At 41.2% G+C, this 20,478-nt stretch overlaps 1 protein-coding gene across 2 annotated transcripts in view; it reads right to left on the bottom strand.

The window, feature by feature from the left end:
- The window catches only part of ADAMTSL1 (ADAMTS like 1), a 467,116-nt gene that overhangs the window by 148,006 nt on the left and 298,632 nt on the right, over positions 1 to 20,478 (bottom strand). For both annotated transcript variants that reach the window (XM_057549050.1, XM_007176787.3), the window contains 2 exons: positions 16,493 to 16,646; positions 14,512 to 15,640 (listed from right to left, as the gene is read on the bottom strand). In XM_057549050.1, coding sequence (XP_057405033.1) covers positions 14,512 to 15,640; positions 16,493 to 16,646 — 1,283 coding nt within the window. The remainder of the gene's footprint in view (positions 1 to 14,511; positions 15,641 to 16,492; positions 16,647 to 20,478) is intronic.

The raw sequence follows: 20,478 nt of genomic DNA on the forward strand, positions 1-20,478 counted from the left end.
ATATCATGCTAGGGCATTTGGAACTTATCCTCAAGTGCTAGCTGGACATGAAAAGAATTTTAAGCCTGGGAGCAGCATGGACAATTTTGAAAGAAAGATGCTCTGGCAGTAGCATGTCAAATGATCTGGGGCAGACGTCACACACTTTTTCTGTAAAGGGACATATAGCAAATAGTTGAGGCTTTCAGGGCCACCTATGGTCTCTGTTGTATATTCTAGTTTTTATTTGTTTAAATAACCCTTCAAAAATGAAAAGCCAAAACTTGCACAAGCCTCTTAGTCATCCACCAGAGGGTAGACAGCAGAAGCAAGAAGAACTACAATCCTGCAGCCTGTGGAACAAAAACCACTTTCACAGAAAGATAGACAAGATGAAAAGGTAGAGGGCTATGTACCAGTAGAAGGAACAAGATAAAACCCCAGAAAAACAACTTAACGGAGATAGGCAACCTTCCAGAAAAAGAATTCAGAATAATGATAGTGAAGATGATCCAGGATGTCAGAAAAAGAATGGAGGCAATTATCAAGAAGATGCAAGAAATGTTTAACAAAGACCTAGAAGAATTAGTGAACAAACAAACAGAGATGAACAAGACAATAACTGAAATGAAAACTACACTAGAATGAATCAATAGCAGAATAACTGAGGCAGAAGAACGGATAAGTGACCTCGAAGACAGAATGGTAGAATTCACTGCTGCGGAAAAGAATAAAGAAAAAAGAAAGAAAAGAAATGAAGACAGACTAAGAGACCTCTGGGACAACATTAAACACAACAACATTCGCATTATAGCGGTCCCAGAAGGAGAAGAGAGAGAGGAAGGACCAGAGAAAATATTTGAAGAGATTATAGTTGAAAACTTCCCTAATATGGGAAAGGAAATAGCCACCCAAGTCCAGGAAGCACAGCGAGTCCCATACAGGATAAACCCAAGGAGAAACATGCCGAGACACATAGTAATCAAATTGGCAAAAATTAAACACAGAAAATTTATTGAAAGCAGCAAGGGAAAAATGACAACATACAAGGGAACTCCCATAAGGTTAACACCTGATTTCTCAGCAGAAACTGTACAAGCCAGAAGGGAGTGGCATGATATACTTAAAGTGATGAAAGGGAAGAACCTAAAACCAAATTACTCTAGCCAGCAAAGATCTCATTCAGATTCGATGGAGAAATCAAAAGCTTTACAGACAAGCAAAAGCTAACAGAATTCAGCACCACCAAACCAGCTCTACAACAAATGCTAAAGGAACTTCTCTAAGTGGGAAACACAAGAGAAGAAAAGGACCTACAAAAACAAACCCAAAACAATTAAGAAAATGGTCACAGGAACATACATATCGATAACTACCTTAAACGTGAATGGATTAAATGCTCCAACCAAAAGACACAGGCTTGCTGCCCATATATATGCTGTCTACAAGAGACCCACTTCAGACCTAGGGACACATACAGACTGAAAGTCAGGGGATGGAAAAAGATATTCCATGCAAATGGAAATCAAAAGAAAGATGGAGTAGCTATACTCATATCAGACAAAATAGACTTTAAAATAAAGAATGTTACAAGAGACAAGGCAGGACACTACATAATGATCAAGGAATCAATCCAAGAAGATATAACAATTATAAATATATACGCACCCAACATAGGAGCACCTCAATACATAAGGCAACTGCTAACAGCTATAAAAGAGGAAATCGACAGTAACACAATAATAGTGGGGGACTTTAACACCTCACTTACACCAATGGACAGATCATCCAAAATGAAAATAAATAAGGAAACAGAAGCTTTAAATGATACAATAGACCAGATAGATTTAATAGATATTTATAGGACATTCCATCCAAAAACAGCAGATTACACTTTCTTCTCAAGTGTGCACGGAACATTCTCCAGGATAGATCACATCTTGGGTCACAAATCAAGCTTCAGTAAATTTAAGAAAATTGAAATCATATCAAGCATCTTTTCTGAGCACAACGCTATGAGATTAGAAATGAATTACAGGGAAAAAAACGTAAAAAACACAAACACATGGATGCTAAACAATACGTTACTAAATAACCAAGAGATCACTGAAGAAATCAAAGAGGAAATCAAAAAATACCTAGAGACAAATGACAATGAAAACACGACGATCCAAAACCTACGGGATGCAGCAAAAGCAGTTCTAAGAGGGAAGATTATAGCTATACAAGCCTACCGCAAGAAACAAGAAAAATCTCAAGTAAGCAATCTAACCTTACACCTAAAGGAACTAGAGAAAGAAGAACAAACAAAACCCAAAGGTAGAAGAAGGAAAGAAATCATAAAGATCAGAGCAGAAATAAATGAAATAGAAACAAAGAAAACAATAGCAAAGATCAATAAAACTAAAAGCTGGTTCTTTGAGAAGATAAACAAAATTGATAAACCATTAGCCAGACTCATCAAGAAAAGAGAGAGAGGACTCAAATCAATAAAATTAGAAATGACAAGGAGAAGTTACAACAGACACCACAGAAATACAAAGCATCCTAAGAGACTACTACAAGCAACTCTATGCCATTAAAATGGACAACCTGGAAGAAATGGACAAATTCTTAGAAAGGTATACCCTTCCAAGACTGAACCAGGAAGAAACAGAAAATATGAACAAACCAATCACAAGGAATGAAATTGAAACTGTGATTAAAAATCTTCCAAGAAACAAAAGTCCAGGACCAGATGGCTTCACAGGTGAATTCTATCAAACATTTAGAGAAGAGCTAACACCCATCCTTCTCAAACTCTTCCAAAAAATGGCAGAGGAAGGAATACTCCCAAACTCATTCTATTAGGCTACCATCACCCTGATACCAAAACCAGACAAAGATACTACAAAAAAAGAAAATTACAGACCAATATCACTGATGAATATAGATGCAAAAATCCTCAACAAAATACTAGCAAACAGAATCCAACAACACATTAAAAGGATCATACACCATGATCAAGTGGGATTTATCCCAGGGATGCAAGGATTCTTCAATATACGCAAATCATTCAATGTGATACACTATATTAACAAATTGAAGAATAAAAACCATATGATCATCACAACAGATGCAGAAAAATCTTTTGACAAAATTCAACTCCCATTTATGATAAAAACTCGCCAGAAAGTGGGCCTAGAGGGAACCTACCTCAACATAATAAAGGCCATATACGACAAACCCACAGCAAACATCATTCTCAATGGTGAAAAACTGAAAGCATTTCCTCTAAGATCAGGAACAAGACAAGGATGTCCACTCTTGCCACTATTATTCAACATAGCCACAGCAATCAGAGAAGAAACAGAAATAAAAGGAATCCAAATTGGAAAAGAAGAAGTAAAACTGTCACTGTTTGCAGATGACATGATACTATACATAGAGAATCCTAAACATGCCAACAGAAAACTACTGGAGCTAATCTATGAATTTGGTAAAGTTGCAGGACACAAAATTAATGCAGAGAAATCTCTTGCATTCCTATATCCTAATGATGAAAAATCTGAAAGAGAAATTAAGGAAACACTCCCATTTACCACTGCAGCAAAAATAATAAAATACCTAGGAATAAAGCTACCTAGGGAGACAAAAGACCTGTATGCAGAAAACTATAAGACACTGATGAAAGAAATTAAAGGTGATACAAACAGATGGAGAGATATACCATGTTCTTGGATTGGAGGAATCAATATTGTGAAAATGACTATACTACCCAAAGCAATCTACAGATTCAATGCAATCCCTATCAAATTACCAATCGCATTTTTTACAGAACTAGAAGAAAAAAATTCACAATTTGTATGGAAACACAAAAGACCCCGAATAGCCAAAGCAGTCTTGAGGGAAAACAACGGAGCCGGAGGAATCAGACTCCTTAACTTCAGACTATACTACAAAGCTACAGTAATGAAGACAATATGGTACTGGCACAAAAACAGAAACATAAACCAATGGAACAAGACAGAAAGCCCAGAGATAAACCCACACATCTATAGTCAACTAATCTATGACAAAGGAAGCAAGGATATATAATGGAGAAAAGACAGTCTCTTCAATAAGTGGTGCTGGGAAAAGTGGACAGCTACACGTAAAAGAATGAAATTAGAACACTCCCTAACACCATACACAAAAATAAACTCAAAATGGATTCGAGACCTAAGTGTAAGACTGGACACTATAAAACTCTTAGAGGAAAACATAGGAAGAACACTCTTTGACATAAATCACAGCAAGATCTTTTTTGATCCACCTCCTAGAGTAATGGAAATAAAAACAAAAATAAACAAATGGGACCTAATGAAACTTCAAAGCTTTTGCACAGCAAAGGAAACCATAAACAAGACGAAAAGACAACCCTCAGAATGGGAGAAAATATTTGCAAACGAATCAACGGACAAAGGATTAATCTCCAAAATATATAAACAGCTCATGCAGCTCAATATTAAAAAAACAAACCCAATCCAAAAATAGGCAGAAGACCTAAATAGACATTTCTCCAAAGAAGACATACTGATGGCCAAGAAGCACATGAAAAGCTGCTCAACATCACTAATTATTACAGAAATGCAAATCAAAACTACAATGAGGTACTACCTCACACCAGTTAGAATGGGCATCATCAGAAAATCTACAAACAACAAATGCTGGAGAGGGTGTGGAGAAAAGGGAACCCTCTTGCACTGTTGGTGGGAATGTAAATTGATACAGCCACTATGGAGAACAGTATGGAGGTTCCTTCAAAAACAAAAAATTGAATTACCATATGATCCAGCAATCCCACTACTGGGCATATACCCAGAGAAAAACATAATTCAAAAAGACACATGCACCCCAATGTTCATTGCAGCACTATTTACAATAGCCAGGTCATGGAAGCAACCTAAATGCCCATTGACAGACGAATGGATAAAGAAGTTGTGGTACATATATACAATGGAATATTATTCAGCCATAAAAAGGAACGAAATTGGGTCATTGGTACAAACGTGGATGGATCTAGAGACTGTCATACAGAGTGAAGTAAGTGAGAAAGGGAAAAACAAATATCGTATATTAACGCATATATGTGGAACCTAGAAAAATGGTACAGATGAACCGGCTTGCAGGGCAGAAATTGAGACACAGATGTAGAGAAGAAATGTATGGACAACAAGGGGCGAAAGCCATGGTGGGGTGGTGGTGGTGGTGGTGGTGTGATGAATTGGGCGATTGGTATTGACATGTATACACTGATGTGTATAAACTGGATGACTAATTTAAAAAAAATAAAAAAAATTTAGGTTCATCATAAAAAATAAAAAATGCATAAGCCATTCCTTTAATAACCCTTTAAATAACCTGGGCTCAAATCCCAGCTCCAACACTTATTAAGTGCAATCAAGTTAATCGAAGAGCTCTGGGATCAATTTTAATGGCTCTTCTAATAATCCTTTAACAGCCATTCTTAGTAAGCCCTTTAAAAAAATGTAAAGCCACTGGCTGTGATTTGCCAACCCCTGGTCTCAAGAAGGCAAATATAGGGTTAGGAGGCTGCTGCAATCATGCAGAGCTGACAAAGGTAAATGAAGTACAGGCAGTGAGAACAGAGACCAGTGGAGGGTGAAAGAGCCACTGAAGAGCGAGAACAATCTAGAAATACAGGCAGACCCCATTGTATCGTGCTTCGCTTTCTTGTGCTTCGCAGATATGACATTTTTTTATAAATTGAAGATTTGCGGCAACCCCGCGTGGAGCAAGTCTATTGGCGTCATTTTTCCAATAGCATTTGCTCACTTCATGTCTCTGTGTCACATTTTGGTAATTTTCGCAATGTTTCAAACTTTTTCCTCATTCTTATATTTGTTATGGTGATATATGATCAGTGATCTTTGATGTTACTACTGTGACTTGCTGAAGGCTCAGATGATGGTTAGCATTTTTACCAAGAAAGTATTTTTAGATTAAGGTATATAGATTGGTTTTTAAGACACAGTGCTATCACATACTTAACAGTCTACCGTATAGAGTAAACATAACTTTTATATGTACTGGGAAACCAAAAAAAAATTGACTTGCTTTATTGTAATACCTGCTTTATCATGGTGATCTGGAACTGAACCCACAACATCTCCAAGGTATGCCTGTATTTTGGTTTGGAAAGTTGGATGGATGGGGGTACTCTTTACTGAGATAAGGATTCAGGAGTTTAGTTTTAGAGATATTGAGTTGACCTTTTTGTGGGGCATCTGGGTTCGGATGCCTAGTAGACAAGTGTACATCTGAGTCAGAAGAGAGATGTGCTCTGTGCTAGATACAGGAGAATCAGCAGCATACAGAGGAGTCCTGGAGCCATGGGATCACTAGTGTATAGACAGTGAGGCTCCTAAGGGGGGTAGCTAAGAGGTGGGTAGAGGAAGAGGAATCCACAGAGATGCTGAGAAAGAATAACCAGAGAAGTAGGAAGCAAGCCAAGTGTGTGTGGTTTCTAAAGCAGCAAGAAAGTGTTTTTCGGAAGAAGGGCCCAGCCTGTGTAGAATGCTGCCGAGAGCTCAGATTAGATAAGGCCTGTTTTGAGAGCCAACTTTCTTCTTTTTGAACAAACAAGAAATAACTTTTTGGGGGGGGTGGGGAAGGGGCTTTACCCAAGAGGAGTGTATGTTATATGTTACCTGCGGTCTTAGAATGTGAGATGGGCAAACAGAAGCAACTCCGTAATGAACTGAGTGGAAATATTAGGCAGGATTTAAAAAACTCATAATTAACAACCTTGGAGGGGGGACCTAAAGTAGCCTTCTATATGTGAAATATTTCTAGGTTATAAACTGGCAGTAGAGGCCTATAAGAGTAATGTTTTCAAACCGCTCAGGTGCCAGTAATGCACTAGGACCGTGGAGTGAGGCTAGAATACTTGTCTTCTGGGGGATTTTGCAGGCAGCAATATGGTGGAACCAGTCAATTACAGATCCACATGAACTACATGGACTCAGCAATGAAAGCAAAGGGAAAACAAGGCAGAGTTCTCTTGTTTTCTCAATCAACTGGCACACAGCCCTGAAAAGCACTTTCTAACTCACCCCCCACGGCTATGCTGCAAAGTCCAGTCCTGCTTCTTTGTTCTCTGGGTGAACAAGGTAGCCACACTTAGTTATCTTAACCTCTAGCCATCCAGAATTTTTCCAGAAAATTGGCAGATTTGGAGTCTGTTAGCTTCCACCATGTCTGCTCCCTCCACACATGGGCACTTCGTGGTCTCTCTCAAATCCCAGGCTCAGGGTGAACGAAATCTAGCCCACGTGCAAGTATGTGGGTTGGTGGGAATCTGGGAAGAAGGCAGGGGGATGGGAGAGCGCTTGGAATTCCTAAGTGTCATTTAGGCATGGAGTTCTGTCTGTCTCCACCACATCTTTTAACAGAACAAACAGCAAGTGCCTAATTTGACTCTGAGGTTAACCTTCCCCCATTTTTCTCTCTCAGCTCTTCTAAAAGGTGGTCCTTGAACCACCAATCTCAGAACCACCTGTAGTGCTTGTTAAAATGCAAATGACAGAAAGAAGATGTGGTGCATATATACAATGGAATATTACTCAGCCATTAAAAGGAATGAAATAATGCCATTGCAGCAACATGGATGGACCTGGAGATTATTATACTAAGTGAAGTAACTCAGAGAAAGAAATATCATATGATATCCCTTATATGCAGAATCTAAAAAAAAAGATACAAAGGAACTTATTTACAAAACAGAAACAGACTCACAGATTTAGAGAACGAACTTATGGTTACCAGGGGGGAAGGGTGGGGGGTAGGGATAGATTGGGAGTTTGGGATTGACATAAACACACTGATATATTTAAAATAGATAATCAACAAGGAGCTACTGTATAGCACAGGGAACTCTGTTCAATAGTCTGTAATAACCTAAATGGGAAAAGAACTTGAAAAAGAGTAGATACATGTATATGTATAACTGAATCACTGCGGTACACCTGAAACTAACACAACATTGTTAATCAACTATACTCCAATATAAAAATAAAATAAAAAACAACAATGAAAAAATAAAGTTGAGTTTGGATTTAGCGCAAAAAAATGCAAATGATGGGACCCTACTGTAGAAAGAGTTTCTGGGATAGAGTAGGATGTGGGTGTCTCCATTTCTAACATGTTCCTGGCAATTATTATGCACACTGAATTTGGGAACCCCTCCTCTATCCCCTTTTTATTTTTTATTATTATTATTTTTAAAAATTTATTTATTTATTTCTGGCTGCATTGGGTCTTCGTTACTGCGTGCGGGCTTTCTCTAGTTGCGGCGAGCGGGGGCTACGCTTCGTGTGGTGCACCATCTTCTCATTGCGGTGGCTTCTCTTGTTGCGGAGCACGGGCTCTAGGCGCGCAGGTTTCAGTAGTTGTGGCTCGCGGGCTCTAGAGTGCAGGCTCAGTAGTTGTGACGCATGGGCTTAGTTGCTCCACGGCATGTGGGATCTTCCCGGACCAGGGCTCGAACCCGTGTCCCCTGCATTGGCAGGTGGATTCTTAACCACTGTGCCACCAGGGAATCCCGTATCCCCTTTTTAAAGTTTAGAAGTTTTAAGAGAAGTATTGTGACCATTGGAGTTTAAAAAAAACTTGAGGTTCAAGTTACTGTACCCTCTATTAGCCTTTCAGTGTATCTTAGTTTCTGCAGAGCAGGGACCTTTCCTTATTTATGATCTCACTTTCTGGTACCTATCACTGTACCTAATGCCCAACAGATACTTGGGGAGTTGAAGGGACGATTGCAAAGGGCCCCTTAGAGGCCCCCAGCTTCTACTCATGCTCCTCTGCAATACACTCACCACAAAGTAGCCAGTGTGAGTCTATAAAAATGGAAATTAGATCATTTTACATTCCTGATTAATACCCTCCAAAATCTCCCTGTGATGCTCACACTAAAACCTCAACTCCTCATCCTGGTCTCTGGTTGCCCCCATGGCCTTATCCCGTATCACCTCTACCTTTAGCCTGCCACACTCCAGCCAAATGAGCTTCTTTTGGGTTCTTTCAACACAATAAACTCATTTTCACTTTAGGGGTTTTGCACCGTTTTTCCTTTGCCCAGGAATGCTCTTCCTTCTGAAGCATATTGCTGGACACTGGTCATCATTCAGCTTTTGGCTTCCAGGTCACCTCCTCAGAGAACCCATCTAATGTGGTCACCAGATCATTGCTTATCAAAGCTCTGTTTCATTTTCTGCCCAGCACTTATCACCATCTGATATTTTTCTTGTGTCCTTTTCTGTGTTTGCTGTCTTGCTCCACACTCACTCATTAATTCATTCACTGTTTATTTAGTACCTGTTTAGTGCCAGCTACTCTTTCCAGCACTAGGGACACAGCAGTAAAGAAAGCCTCTACCCTAATGGACAGGCAATCAACGCATAAATATATAATATGTCAGATGATGATGAAATTCTGTGAATAAAATAGAGTTGAAGGGTTAGAGAATGATGCAGAGCGCTCTTTTAGCTAGAATGATCAGGAAAGATCTTTCTAATGTGTGCCAGTTCAGCAGATATCTAAATGTACGTAAAGTGCAAGAGAACACGGACTTCTGTTTCATTCATCACAATATCCTAGCAAGTAGGTATATATCTGGCATATGATAGGTAGATTAATAAATATTTATGGAATGAATAAATATGCATACCCCTCTCTTAGCATTTAAACACTGCATTTACTTCTCTGGATTCCAAACTAGACTTTGAGTTGCATTGACAGGAAATGAGTCTCCTTTTCCTCCATCCCTCATATCTAACATAGGGTCTAGCTCAGAGTAAGCATGGGAAAGTTCGTGAAATAAAGGAAGAAGTAGGAATTAAGAAGAACCAGTCTGTCATAATACACTTAGGGACATCCTGTAAATGATTGCTTAAGAAGTTGGCATGTGCTTCTAAGAATGATGTGAATTCATTTTAACTAGTAAGTTATATATCTGATGAGATGCAGTACTATCTGAATTGTTACTGATTCTTTCTGAAAACCAATTTCTTTCAAATCAAGCTTTGGCATATTTAAAAGCCAAGAAGTAATAGACTTCAGTCACTTTCTTTCTACCTTGACCTATCTTGCTGGCTCAGGTTATTTAGAGTATACTTTAATATATCTGCAAAGTCTTACAGACCAATAGCCAGCTGAAGCTTGCAGACTCTTTCAGAAAGATGGATTTGGGCGCTAAACAAAAACAGACTAACTGAACTATAACACCGGGCATTTCAGCACTTCTCTGTTTGAAAATTAATAAGCATTTCGGAACCGCTACCAGACGCACTAATGATGACAAGCAATGAAACCCAACAAAAAAGGGGTCACCAACAACCATAGCAGAGCAGTCCCAGTGGCACTTCTGTGCCTTCTGTGTGCTCTGTACAGATGCATCCATTTTATTTTCTGAAACTCCACTTGGACAACTGCATAGAAAAGTAAGCTCCAGCCATATTTCTTACTGGCTAGCTAAGTAAAATGGAAAAATTATGATGTCAAGGATCAGAAACAGAAATCTCTTATTTTTCCCTACCACGTGCTATTAACTTGCTTTAAAAAGCTCTGCCGAGGCTAGATCTGGAAAAAAGTCTTGAGACTGGCAAGAATTTTAATACTGTTTGCTCATGGCCCCCATATGCTTTCCTTCTGAATGTACCCTCCACTGTCACTCTCACCAATGTCCTGGTGACTCAAGACCTAGGATTTGCCCTCTGCTGTCCTAGGCCTACAACTTTTCATATCTTTTCATAACTTTTCATATCTTTAGCACCTATGTTTCATATCTTTAGCACCTATCTTTAGCACCTGGCTGCTATGCTTCTTTTTTTAGCAAGATTCTGTTGAAAGTTCTTCATCTTAAAGCCATTAGACTCTCAGTGCCCATTAAGGTGCAAATTAAAAGGCAAAAGGCATATTTCTAAGCAGTATTTCAAGAATTATCGATATCCTTGAGATTACTAGGCCAAAAAATTGTTCACTGATCAAAGAAGTACTTGGAAAACACTGAATACTATATCATCCACTTGGAAAGTCACAACACATGTTGGACTGCTTAAAGGAGTTAAAACATGGAAAAACCAAAATCATTTTCACCTGGGGGTTAGTTAAATACATTCAAGAACAGTAATCAGCTGTTGAAAAAGGTGATACAGATCCCTACATACTACTCTGAAATGTTTCCTAGACATGTTGTTGAATAAAAATCAAGTCAAATTTCTAACCATGAGTAATTTCCCATTAAAAACACAAATCCTATGTGTGTATGTGTTTTATATATAATACAATAAAATATATAAAAATTCCAAAAGGATGTATACCGAATTATTAAGACTGACAGCCTCTGGGGAATAGGATTGAGGGCATGAAGGAGACTTGCACTTTTACTATACATACGCAGGTATTATTTGAATTGTTTTATAGCCTCTTCATTAGTTTTATAATAAAAAAAGAAAAAAATCAACTACTATATTAAAAAATAGAAGTAAAGTCCGGCAGTAAATACCTCTGTTTAGCTTTAAGCGAGCATGTCTCAAACTCACGTGATCGATGAATCCCTGTTTTGTGGACCACTTGGAAACTTGTACGACAAATTTTGAAGTTACTGTGCTCAAGGCTCTCCCCACTCTCCACCAACATACAGGTTTTAACCTTCTGTGGCCTTCTACAAATGAGTGAAGGGGGTAGATCAGAGATGATCTGCTACAACCCCCCTCATTTTTAAAGCGAAAGGATTAAGGCCATGGAAAGTAAAGGGCAAGACCAGCCCGAAGCCCTCAATCCTCATCTAACCCCCTCCACATCTTTCCTGTAGTCACCAGTGACCCAGATGGGCCCTGATCCTTGGATTTCATAATCTCCAGCACTCAAGGAAGTTGTCAGGACCCCTGAGTAAGCCATGGCCTCAATATTCTCCCTGCGGTTCCGGGCAGAGCAGAGCCCTAATCATCCCCTCCCCCATCCCCAATGGGCTGTCTTGCTGTACAGCTTTTAGGAGGAAATAGTCACTATGCAAAGGAAGGGATCCTGGAAGAAGCTGCTAGAAAACAGCAGGGATCTTGAGATAACTTGGTATCCCTGGTGAAGTATAGGAGATACATGCAAACATGAACTTAGTCACTCAAAACAGCATGAGCTTGAGTTGGCAGAACTGGGTTTGAATCTGCTCTCTTGGTTCTGCCTTTTACTAGCTATTTAACATTGGTCAACTTCCTTAATTATGGTGAGCCTCGGTTTCCTCATCTCTGAAATAGGGATATCAGTTCATATGTTACACCTTGCAGTGGACATTAACAGAGGTGATGGCTATGGAAGTTGCTAGCATGGGGGCACAATATCTGGAGTTAGTCAAGAAATGTTAATTCCCATCTTTTCCCTCACACAGCCAACTGCTACCCCCTTTGATCTCAATAACACCAATCCTGGGCAATAGGCCAGGGGATATGAATGCAACAGTATCTACACTTGAGAAACTGACTGGCTGGTAGAAGGCATGGCATGATTTGGGCACAACAGGTGTGACAGGTACAGTCACAGAGGTGAGTTCCACTGTAGCACACACCTGAGCACCAGGGTACCACTCTCAATCAGCGCCCATCATCCTGGGGGTCTGATGCCGGAGGTGTCTCTCTCCCCTGTGGCCTCAAGGGGATTTACTGCAGCTTTGGCCTGACCCACAAATTCCTTACAAAGATTTCTGGAAAGAACTGCAGGGATCATAGCAGTTAAGCTGATCAAGGAAAGTATAAGCTGGGGAGGACCAAGAAGCAAACAAGAGGAGAGGTTACCACCACAGGCTCTCAAAATATAGTGCATTCAATCCTTGTCTCCAGTGCTTCTGTGTGGGTGCCTCAGCTTTTTAATTACTGATGTGGTAACAATAACAGTACTTACCCCGTAGGGTTTTTTTTTTTTTTTTTTAAAGATTAAACAAGATAATATTACCTTTAAAGCACTGAGCACAGTGTCAAAGAAAAAATACTTAGTATTGTTATTAAAGCTATTTAATCTGTAAGTGTTCAGGCTGAGAGGCAATATTATTGACATTTCAAAAGCACAAAAGATGTGGGCAGGATGGACAAAGTCATGTTTGTTCAAGTCTCAGAAGAGTAGACAGAACTACTCTTTGGAATCAAATAAACTTGATACTGAGTCCTCGGTCTGGTCCTTACTAAAGTGTGACCTTGGGTGAGCTGCTGAACCTCAATTTTCTATGTGAAACTGGGGGATAATGTCAATCTTGCAGATTGACTGTCAGAAGAACAAATGCAGTAACATATAAATAAACCTGGCACCCTGCCTGGCACAATAAATCCTGCCATCTTTCCTTCCTCACTCAAAGCTAGCAAGCCAGTGAAGAGGATTAGCTGAACAATAGTATTTCAAAGTAGATTTAATGAAAAGAGCACGCTCCATGGATTCAGAGAAGATAAAAAGTTACAATGAGGACTTTGGGCCGGAGGACCTTAAAGGTTCCTCCCTCATCCATGGACTGATTCTTCTATTCGCTGTCCATCTTATTTTTGTCACATATTTTGCCTCTGCCACCTAATAAATGTGATCTTTAGCAAGTTGCTAGACTGGTTTCCTCTTCCGTAAAGTGTGGATAAAAATTATACCTACTACTTAGGGCTACTGTTAGAAGTCAGTAAGATGAAGCACATAAAGAGTTTACACTTGGCTGGAAGACAGTCACTACTCAATCAATGGCAGCTATCTTTGTTGTCAGGGCCACTAGAAAGATTAAAGAGGATGTCCATAGGAAGCATGGCATGCTGCTTGGCACATAGATAGTATTAAAAATATTGTTATTATTATTACCTCTTCTATCACTATTGATTTTACACTATGAATGGCCATGGCCCAAGGAAACCAGTAAGTAATATATGCTGTCATCCCAGTAAAGACACATCAAAACAGAGACACCAAGAGATATTAGGATAATTCATCACAGGTCCGACAGGGAATAAAAGCTTTCTGGAACAAACAGCCTTGTCCAGCCCAGACAGAGGACGGGCTCACCCACGGGAAGCAGCAGGTGCTGGCTGCACTCTCTCCCCAGCCCTGGGGGACCACACACACAGAGACAGTACCCTGGTGTACAAGATTTTCAGCGGTTCATCTCACAAAATGGTAATGGAATAATGCCTTGGCCTGGAATGACATTTTTCTGCCAAAAGTTCAAAGCTATCCAGAGAGTATCTCATTAATCTTTGGGATCCTATGGGGACTGGGGTTGGTAGGCATTCTTACTATTAACTTATAAAGATGAGAATATACAGTTTAGAGAAATTAAATACCTTGTCTTTGCTTCAACAGTCTATCAGTGCCAAGAGAGGGTTGAAACCCAGGATGGGAGCAATCCCTGAGGCCCAGTGCTCTAAGCCCTACCCTTGGAAACACCTTGAAGGAAGCATGAATAGGGTGTCTCCCACGCAGTGTGGCCCCTTGCCCCTCCTCCTTCCCAGACCGGGTAGCTGCAAAGCTCACCTGTCGCTGAACTGAACCTCTTCTCCGTTCCTGGCCCAGCTGATGGTAGGCCTTGGGTTGCCTATGGCCTCGCAGTGCAGAAGCACACTCAGTGTCCCGCTGGCCAGGGCCACGGTCTGCCCGAGGTGGGTGACCACCTCGGAGGCTGAGAGCTGCTGGGCGGCCGAGATCTTGCGCAAGATGATGGGCTTACGGTGTGGCCGCCGAGAGCTGCCCCCGCCCTCCCCCGGGGACGAGGTCCGCAGGGAGCTGCTGAAGCCAGACACGTGTTTATGAGGAGGGATGGCCACTGGGGGAATGCCCCGCTCGGAGGGCTTGAGGAGCGCGTCCTGGTGCGCGTCCTGGTGGCTGCGGAAGATCTCCTGGGCCAGCTGGGCCACGAGGTGCTTGCTGTAGACGTCGTGGAGCTCGTCGGGCTGCTGGGAGAGGTTCCGGAGGATGTCGTCCAGGCGCTGCTGCTCGGCCGCCACGGTGAAGGGCAGGTGCAGAAGGGCCTGCTCGGCGTTCTGGTCCTCTTCTGAGGACGCGTTCCTTTCTGTGGAGTCCTGGGCCTCCCCGGAGGCGAGCAGCTCCCCTGGCCAGCCGCCCTGCTCCAGCAACCGAGAGACCAGGTCATCATAGCGGCTGCCGGCATCCGCAGGGAGGCCCCGCTTCTCGGCCTTGCTGCCGTTGGAGAAGATCCCGTTCTGGTGTTTGTGGGTCTGCAGGGCCTCCTTCGGGCTGGCCTTCCTCACCGGGAGGGCCTCTTCCTCGCTCCTCAGGCTCAAGGGCCGGGCCACCAGCTTCCGGTTGCCTCCAATGAGCTTAATCACAAACTGCTCCCGGGCCGGGCCGGCCGAGCAGGTGTAGATGCCCGCATCAGAGGGCTTGAGGCGGTGGATCTTTAGGTACCCAAATGGGGCCACGGTGACGTGGGCAGAGCTGACGAGGTGCTGGCCGTCCTTCTCCCAGGTGATGAGGGGCTTGCGGAAGCGCCGCGTGGGACAGCGTACCACCACTGCCGTCTTGGGGAGCAGGTAGGCGAATCCCCCCACGATGAAGTGCAGCTTCCTCTGCCGGCGGGTCTGGATGTATACCTTCCTTGCTGCCGCGATGTGAGGGCTGTGCTTTGGGGATGGCCGCCCGGGCCCTGGAATGACAGCAGTGAAAGGGAAGGCAGATGGATGGAGAAAGAGAAGCGGAGAGAGAAAAGGGACAGTGGGTGCAGTGACAAGAGACAGTGAAAAGGAGAGGGCAAAGAGAAGAGAGCCAGGGGGACAAAAGAGAGGAGGGAAGGAAAGCACTTCAGAGTTCGCTTTGGGCAGGGCCTTCATTTACCACCTTCTGTTTTACGGGAGTAAATGGCTACCAGCTGTGGACCATCAAGCTGCTGCCGCAATGAATCATGGGAGAGCTAATGAGGTGCAGTGGGGCAACCTGCTATCACGCTGCTGGGGTTTTCTACCCCTAGAAGCTGAGATGCGGGGTTCTAGATGGAGGGCGATTCCAGGGGAAAGACAGTTCCTCTCATTAAAAGGACTTAAAAAAGAAAGAAAAAGAAATCAGCATCATAAAAAGAGGCAGAGGACAAAGAGAAGGAGAATGGATCCCTTTTGGGTCCTGCAGAGCCCCAGGGTCCCCGTATACCTGGGGAGGAGACCCCAGAAGTGTTACACCTCTAGGGATTAATATTAAACAAATCTGTTTCGTTTAAAACACTGGAGTGGGTAACATTAGGCTTCATTAGTAACATGCTGACTCCAGCTTCCAGATCTCCATATGCCAGCAAGTGAACTTTGCTCTACCTCCTACAAACTGTTTTTCTAGCAGAGAAGAGCATCCTGCCTGGCCACATGTAATTAAGATTCCTTTCCCACCTCCAGCTGAGCTCACAAGCCTAATGCCCTCAGAGGGCTTTACTGCCTATCTGCCGCTGGTCTTGGGTTCAGGGAAAGCTACTGCTCTTGCCGTCTCCCCATCCCCAGAGCTCTGACATACTCACTTGCACAGGTGGCCAGCATACAGGGCCTGATGGATGAAGAGAACGGCAGGGGCGGGCACAGGGAGGAATTGACAGTAGCTGAGACACCTGTTTTCAGCACCTTCCGGCAAACGGCACTTCGCGTCTGGGTGCCCTCCCCGCAGCTCGTGGAACACTGGTGGGGAAAGAAGGGCCCAAAGCATGTAAATTCAGGTAACTAAAGGCTAATGGGTTTGTGTGGGCTCTAAAACTCACCAAAATAAGGAAGAAGTTGCTTGGAAAAGCAATAGCAACTAAGAGAGATAGAGAAATATTAATTATGTAACAATGTGGGAAGACACATCCATACTGTAGGCATATTCTACTCTAAGATTTTCTAGTCTCAGGTCTCCTGTGGACCTTTCACCTGTTTTTACTTTTTTTTTCCTAACATCTTTATTGGAGTATAATTGCACGACAATGCTGTGTTAGTTTCTGCTGTATAACAAAGTGAATCAACTATATGTATACATATATCCCCATATCCTCTCCCACTTGTGTATCCCACCCCACTAGGTGGTCACAAAGCACCAGGCTGATCTCCCTCTGCTATGTGGCTGCTTCCCACTCGCTATCCATTTTACATTTGGTAGTGTATATATGTCAATACTACTCTCTCACTTTGTCTCAGCTTACCCTTCCCCTCCCCCTGCCGTGTCTTTAAGTCCATTCTCTACGTCTGTGTCTTTATTCCTGTCCTGTCCCTAGGTTCATATACATATTGTATATGCCCCTAGGAATATACAATATATTCCATTGTATATATGTACCACAATTTCTTTATGCATTCATCTGTCGATGGACACTGAGGTTGCTTCCATGTCCTGGCTATTGTAAACAGTGCTGCAATGAACATTGTGGTACATGTCTCTTTTTGAATTAAGGTTTTCTCAGGGTATATGCCCAGTAGTGGGATTGCTGGGTCATATGGTAGTTTTATTTTTAGTTTTTAAGGAACCTCCATACTGTTCTCCATAGTGGCTGTATCAATTTACATTCCCACCAACAGTGCAGGAGGGTTCCCTTTTCTCCACACCCTCTCCAGCATTTATTGTGTGTGGATTTTTTGATGATGGCCATTCTGACCGGTGTGAGGTGATACCTCATTGTAGTTTTGATTTGCATTTTTCTAATGATTAGTGATGTTGAACATCCTTTCATATGTTTGTTGGCAATCTGTATATCTTCTTTGGAGAAATGTCTATTTAGGTCTTCGACCAATTTTTGGATTGGGCTGTTTTTTTGATATCGAGCTGCATGAGCTGCCTGTATATTTTGCAGATTAATCCTTTGTCAGTTGCTTCATTTGCAAATATTTTCTCCCATTCTGAGGGTTTTCTTTTCATCTTGTTTATGGTTTCCTTTGCTGTGCAAAAGCTTTTAAGTTTCAGTAGGTCTCATTTGCTTAGTTTTGTTTTTATTTCCATTTCTCTAGGAGGTGGGTCAAAAAGGATCTTGCTGTGATTTATGTCAGAGTGCTCTGCCTACGTTTTCCTCTAAGAGTTTTATAGTGTCTGTCCTTACATTTAGGTCTTTAATCCATTTTGAGTTTATTTTTGTATATGGTGTGAGGAAGTGTTCTAACTTCATTCTTTTACATGTAGCTGTCCAGTTTTCCCAGCACCACTTACTGAAGAGGCTGTCTTTTCTCCATTGTTTATTCTTGCCTCCTTTATCAAAGATAAGGTGACCGTATGTGCATGGGTTTATCTCTGGGCTTTCTATCCTGTTCCATAGATCTATATCCTGTTTTTGTGCCAGTACCATAGTGTCTTGATTACTGTAGCTTTGTAGTATAGTCTGAAGTCAGGGAGCCTCATTCCTCCAGCTCCATTTTTCCTTCTCAAGACTGCTTTGGCTATTTAGGGTCTTTTGTGTTTCCATACAAATTGTGAAATTTTTTGTTCTAGTTCTGTGAAAAATGCCATTGGTAGTTTGATAGGGATGGCATTGAATCTGTAGATTGCTTTGGGTAGTACAGTCATTTTCACAATGTTGATTCTTCCAATCCAAGAACATGGTATATCTCTCCATCTGTTTGTATCACCTTTAATTTCTTTCATCAGTGTCTTATAGTTTTCTGCATACAGGTCTTTAGTCTCCTTAGGTAGGTTTATTCCTAGGTATTTTATTCTTTTTGTTGCAATGGTAAATGAGAGTGTTTCCTTAATTTCACATTCAGATTTTTCATCATTAGTGTATAGGAATGCAAGAGATTTCTGTGCATTAATTTTGTATCCTGCTACTTTACCAAATTCATTGATTAGCTCTAGTAGTTTTCTGGTAGCATCTTTAGGATTCTCTATGTATAGTATCATGTCATCTGCAAACAGTGACAGTTTTACTTCTTCTTTTCCGATTTGGATTCCCTTTATTTCTTTTTCATCTCTGATTGCTGTGGCTAAATCTCCCAAAACTATGTTGAATAATAGTGGTAAGAGTGGGCAACCTTGTCTTGTTCCTGATCTTAGAGGAAGTGGTTTCAGTTTTTCACCATTGAGAGCGATGTTGGCTGTGGGTTTGTCATATATTGCCCTTTATTATGTTGAGGTAGGTTCCCTCTATGCCTACTTTCTGGAGAGTTTTTATCATAAATGGGTGTTGAATTTTGTGGAAAGCTTTTTCTGAATCTATTGAGATTATCATATGGTTTTTATCCTTCAATTTGTTAATATGGTGTATCACATTGATTGATTTGCATATATTGAAGAATCCTTGCATTCCTGGGATAAACCCCACTTGATCATGGTGTATGATTCTTTTAATGTGCTGTTGGATTCTGTTTGCTAGTATTTTGTTGAGGATTTTTGCATCTATGTTCATCAGTGATATTGGCCTGTAGTTTTCTTTTTTTGTGACATCTTTGTTTGGTTTTGGTATCAGGGTGATGGTGGCCTCGTAGAATGAGTTTGGGAGTGCTCTTCCCTCTGGTATATTTTGGAAGAGTTTGAGAAGGATAGGTGTTAGCTCTTCTTTAAATGTTTGATAGAATTCGCCTGTGAAGCCATCTGGTCCTGGGCTTTTGTTTGTTGGAAGATTTTTAATCACAGTTTCAATTTTAGTGCTTGTGATTGGTCTGTTTATATTTTCTATTTCTTCCTGATTCAGTCTCAGAAGGTTGTGCTTCTCTAAGAATTTGTCCATTTCTTCCAGGTTGTCCATTTTATTGGCATATAGCTGCTTGTAGTAATGTCTCATGATCCTTTGTATTTATGCAGTGTCAGTTGTTACTTCTCCTTTTTCATTTCGAATTCTGTTGATTTCTGTCTTCTCCCTTTTGTTTTTTTCTTGATGAGTCTGGCTAATGGTTTATCAATTTTGTTTATCTTCTCAAAGAACCAGCTTTTAGTTTTATTGATCTTTGCTACTGTTTCCTTCATTTCTTTTTCATTTCTTTCTGATCTGATCTTTATGATTTCTTTCCTTCTGCTAGCTTTGGGGCTTTTTTGTTCTTCTTTCTCTAATTGCTTTAGGTGTAAGGATAGGTTGTTTGAGATTTTTCTTGTTTCTTGAGGTAGGATTGTATTGCTGTAAACCTCCCTCTTAGTATTGCTTTTGCTGCATCCCATTGGTTTTGGGTCGTCATGTTTTCCTTGTCATTTGTTTCTATGTATTTTTTGATTTCCTCTGATTTCTTCAGTGATCTCTTGGTTATTTAGTAGCATATTGTTTAGCCTCCAGGTGTTTGTATTTTTTATAGTTTTTTTCCTGTAATCGATATCTAGTCTCATAGCATTCTGGCCAAAAAGATACTTGATATGATTTCAATTTTCTTAAATTTACTGAGGCTTGATTTGTGAACCAAGATATGATCTATCCTGGAGAATGTTCCATGCGCACTTGAGAAGAAAGTGTATTCTATTGTTTTTGGATGGAATGTCCTATAAATATCGATTAAGTCCATCTTGTTTAATGTGTGATTTAAAGCTGTGTTTCCTTATTTATTTTCATTTTGGATGATCTGTCCA

This window comes from Balaenoptera acutorostrata, chromosome 6 (genome assembly GCF_949987535.1).
Source record: "Balaenoptera acutorostrata chromosome 6, mBalAcu1.1, whole genome shotgun sequence".
Lineage (NCBI taxonomy): Eukaryota > Metazoa > Chordata > Mammalia > Artiodactyla > Balaenopteridae > Balaenoptera > Balaenoptera acutorostrata.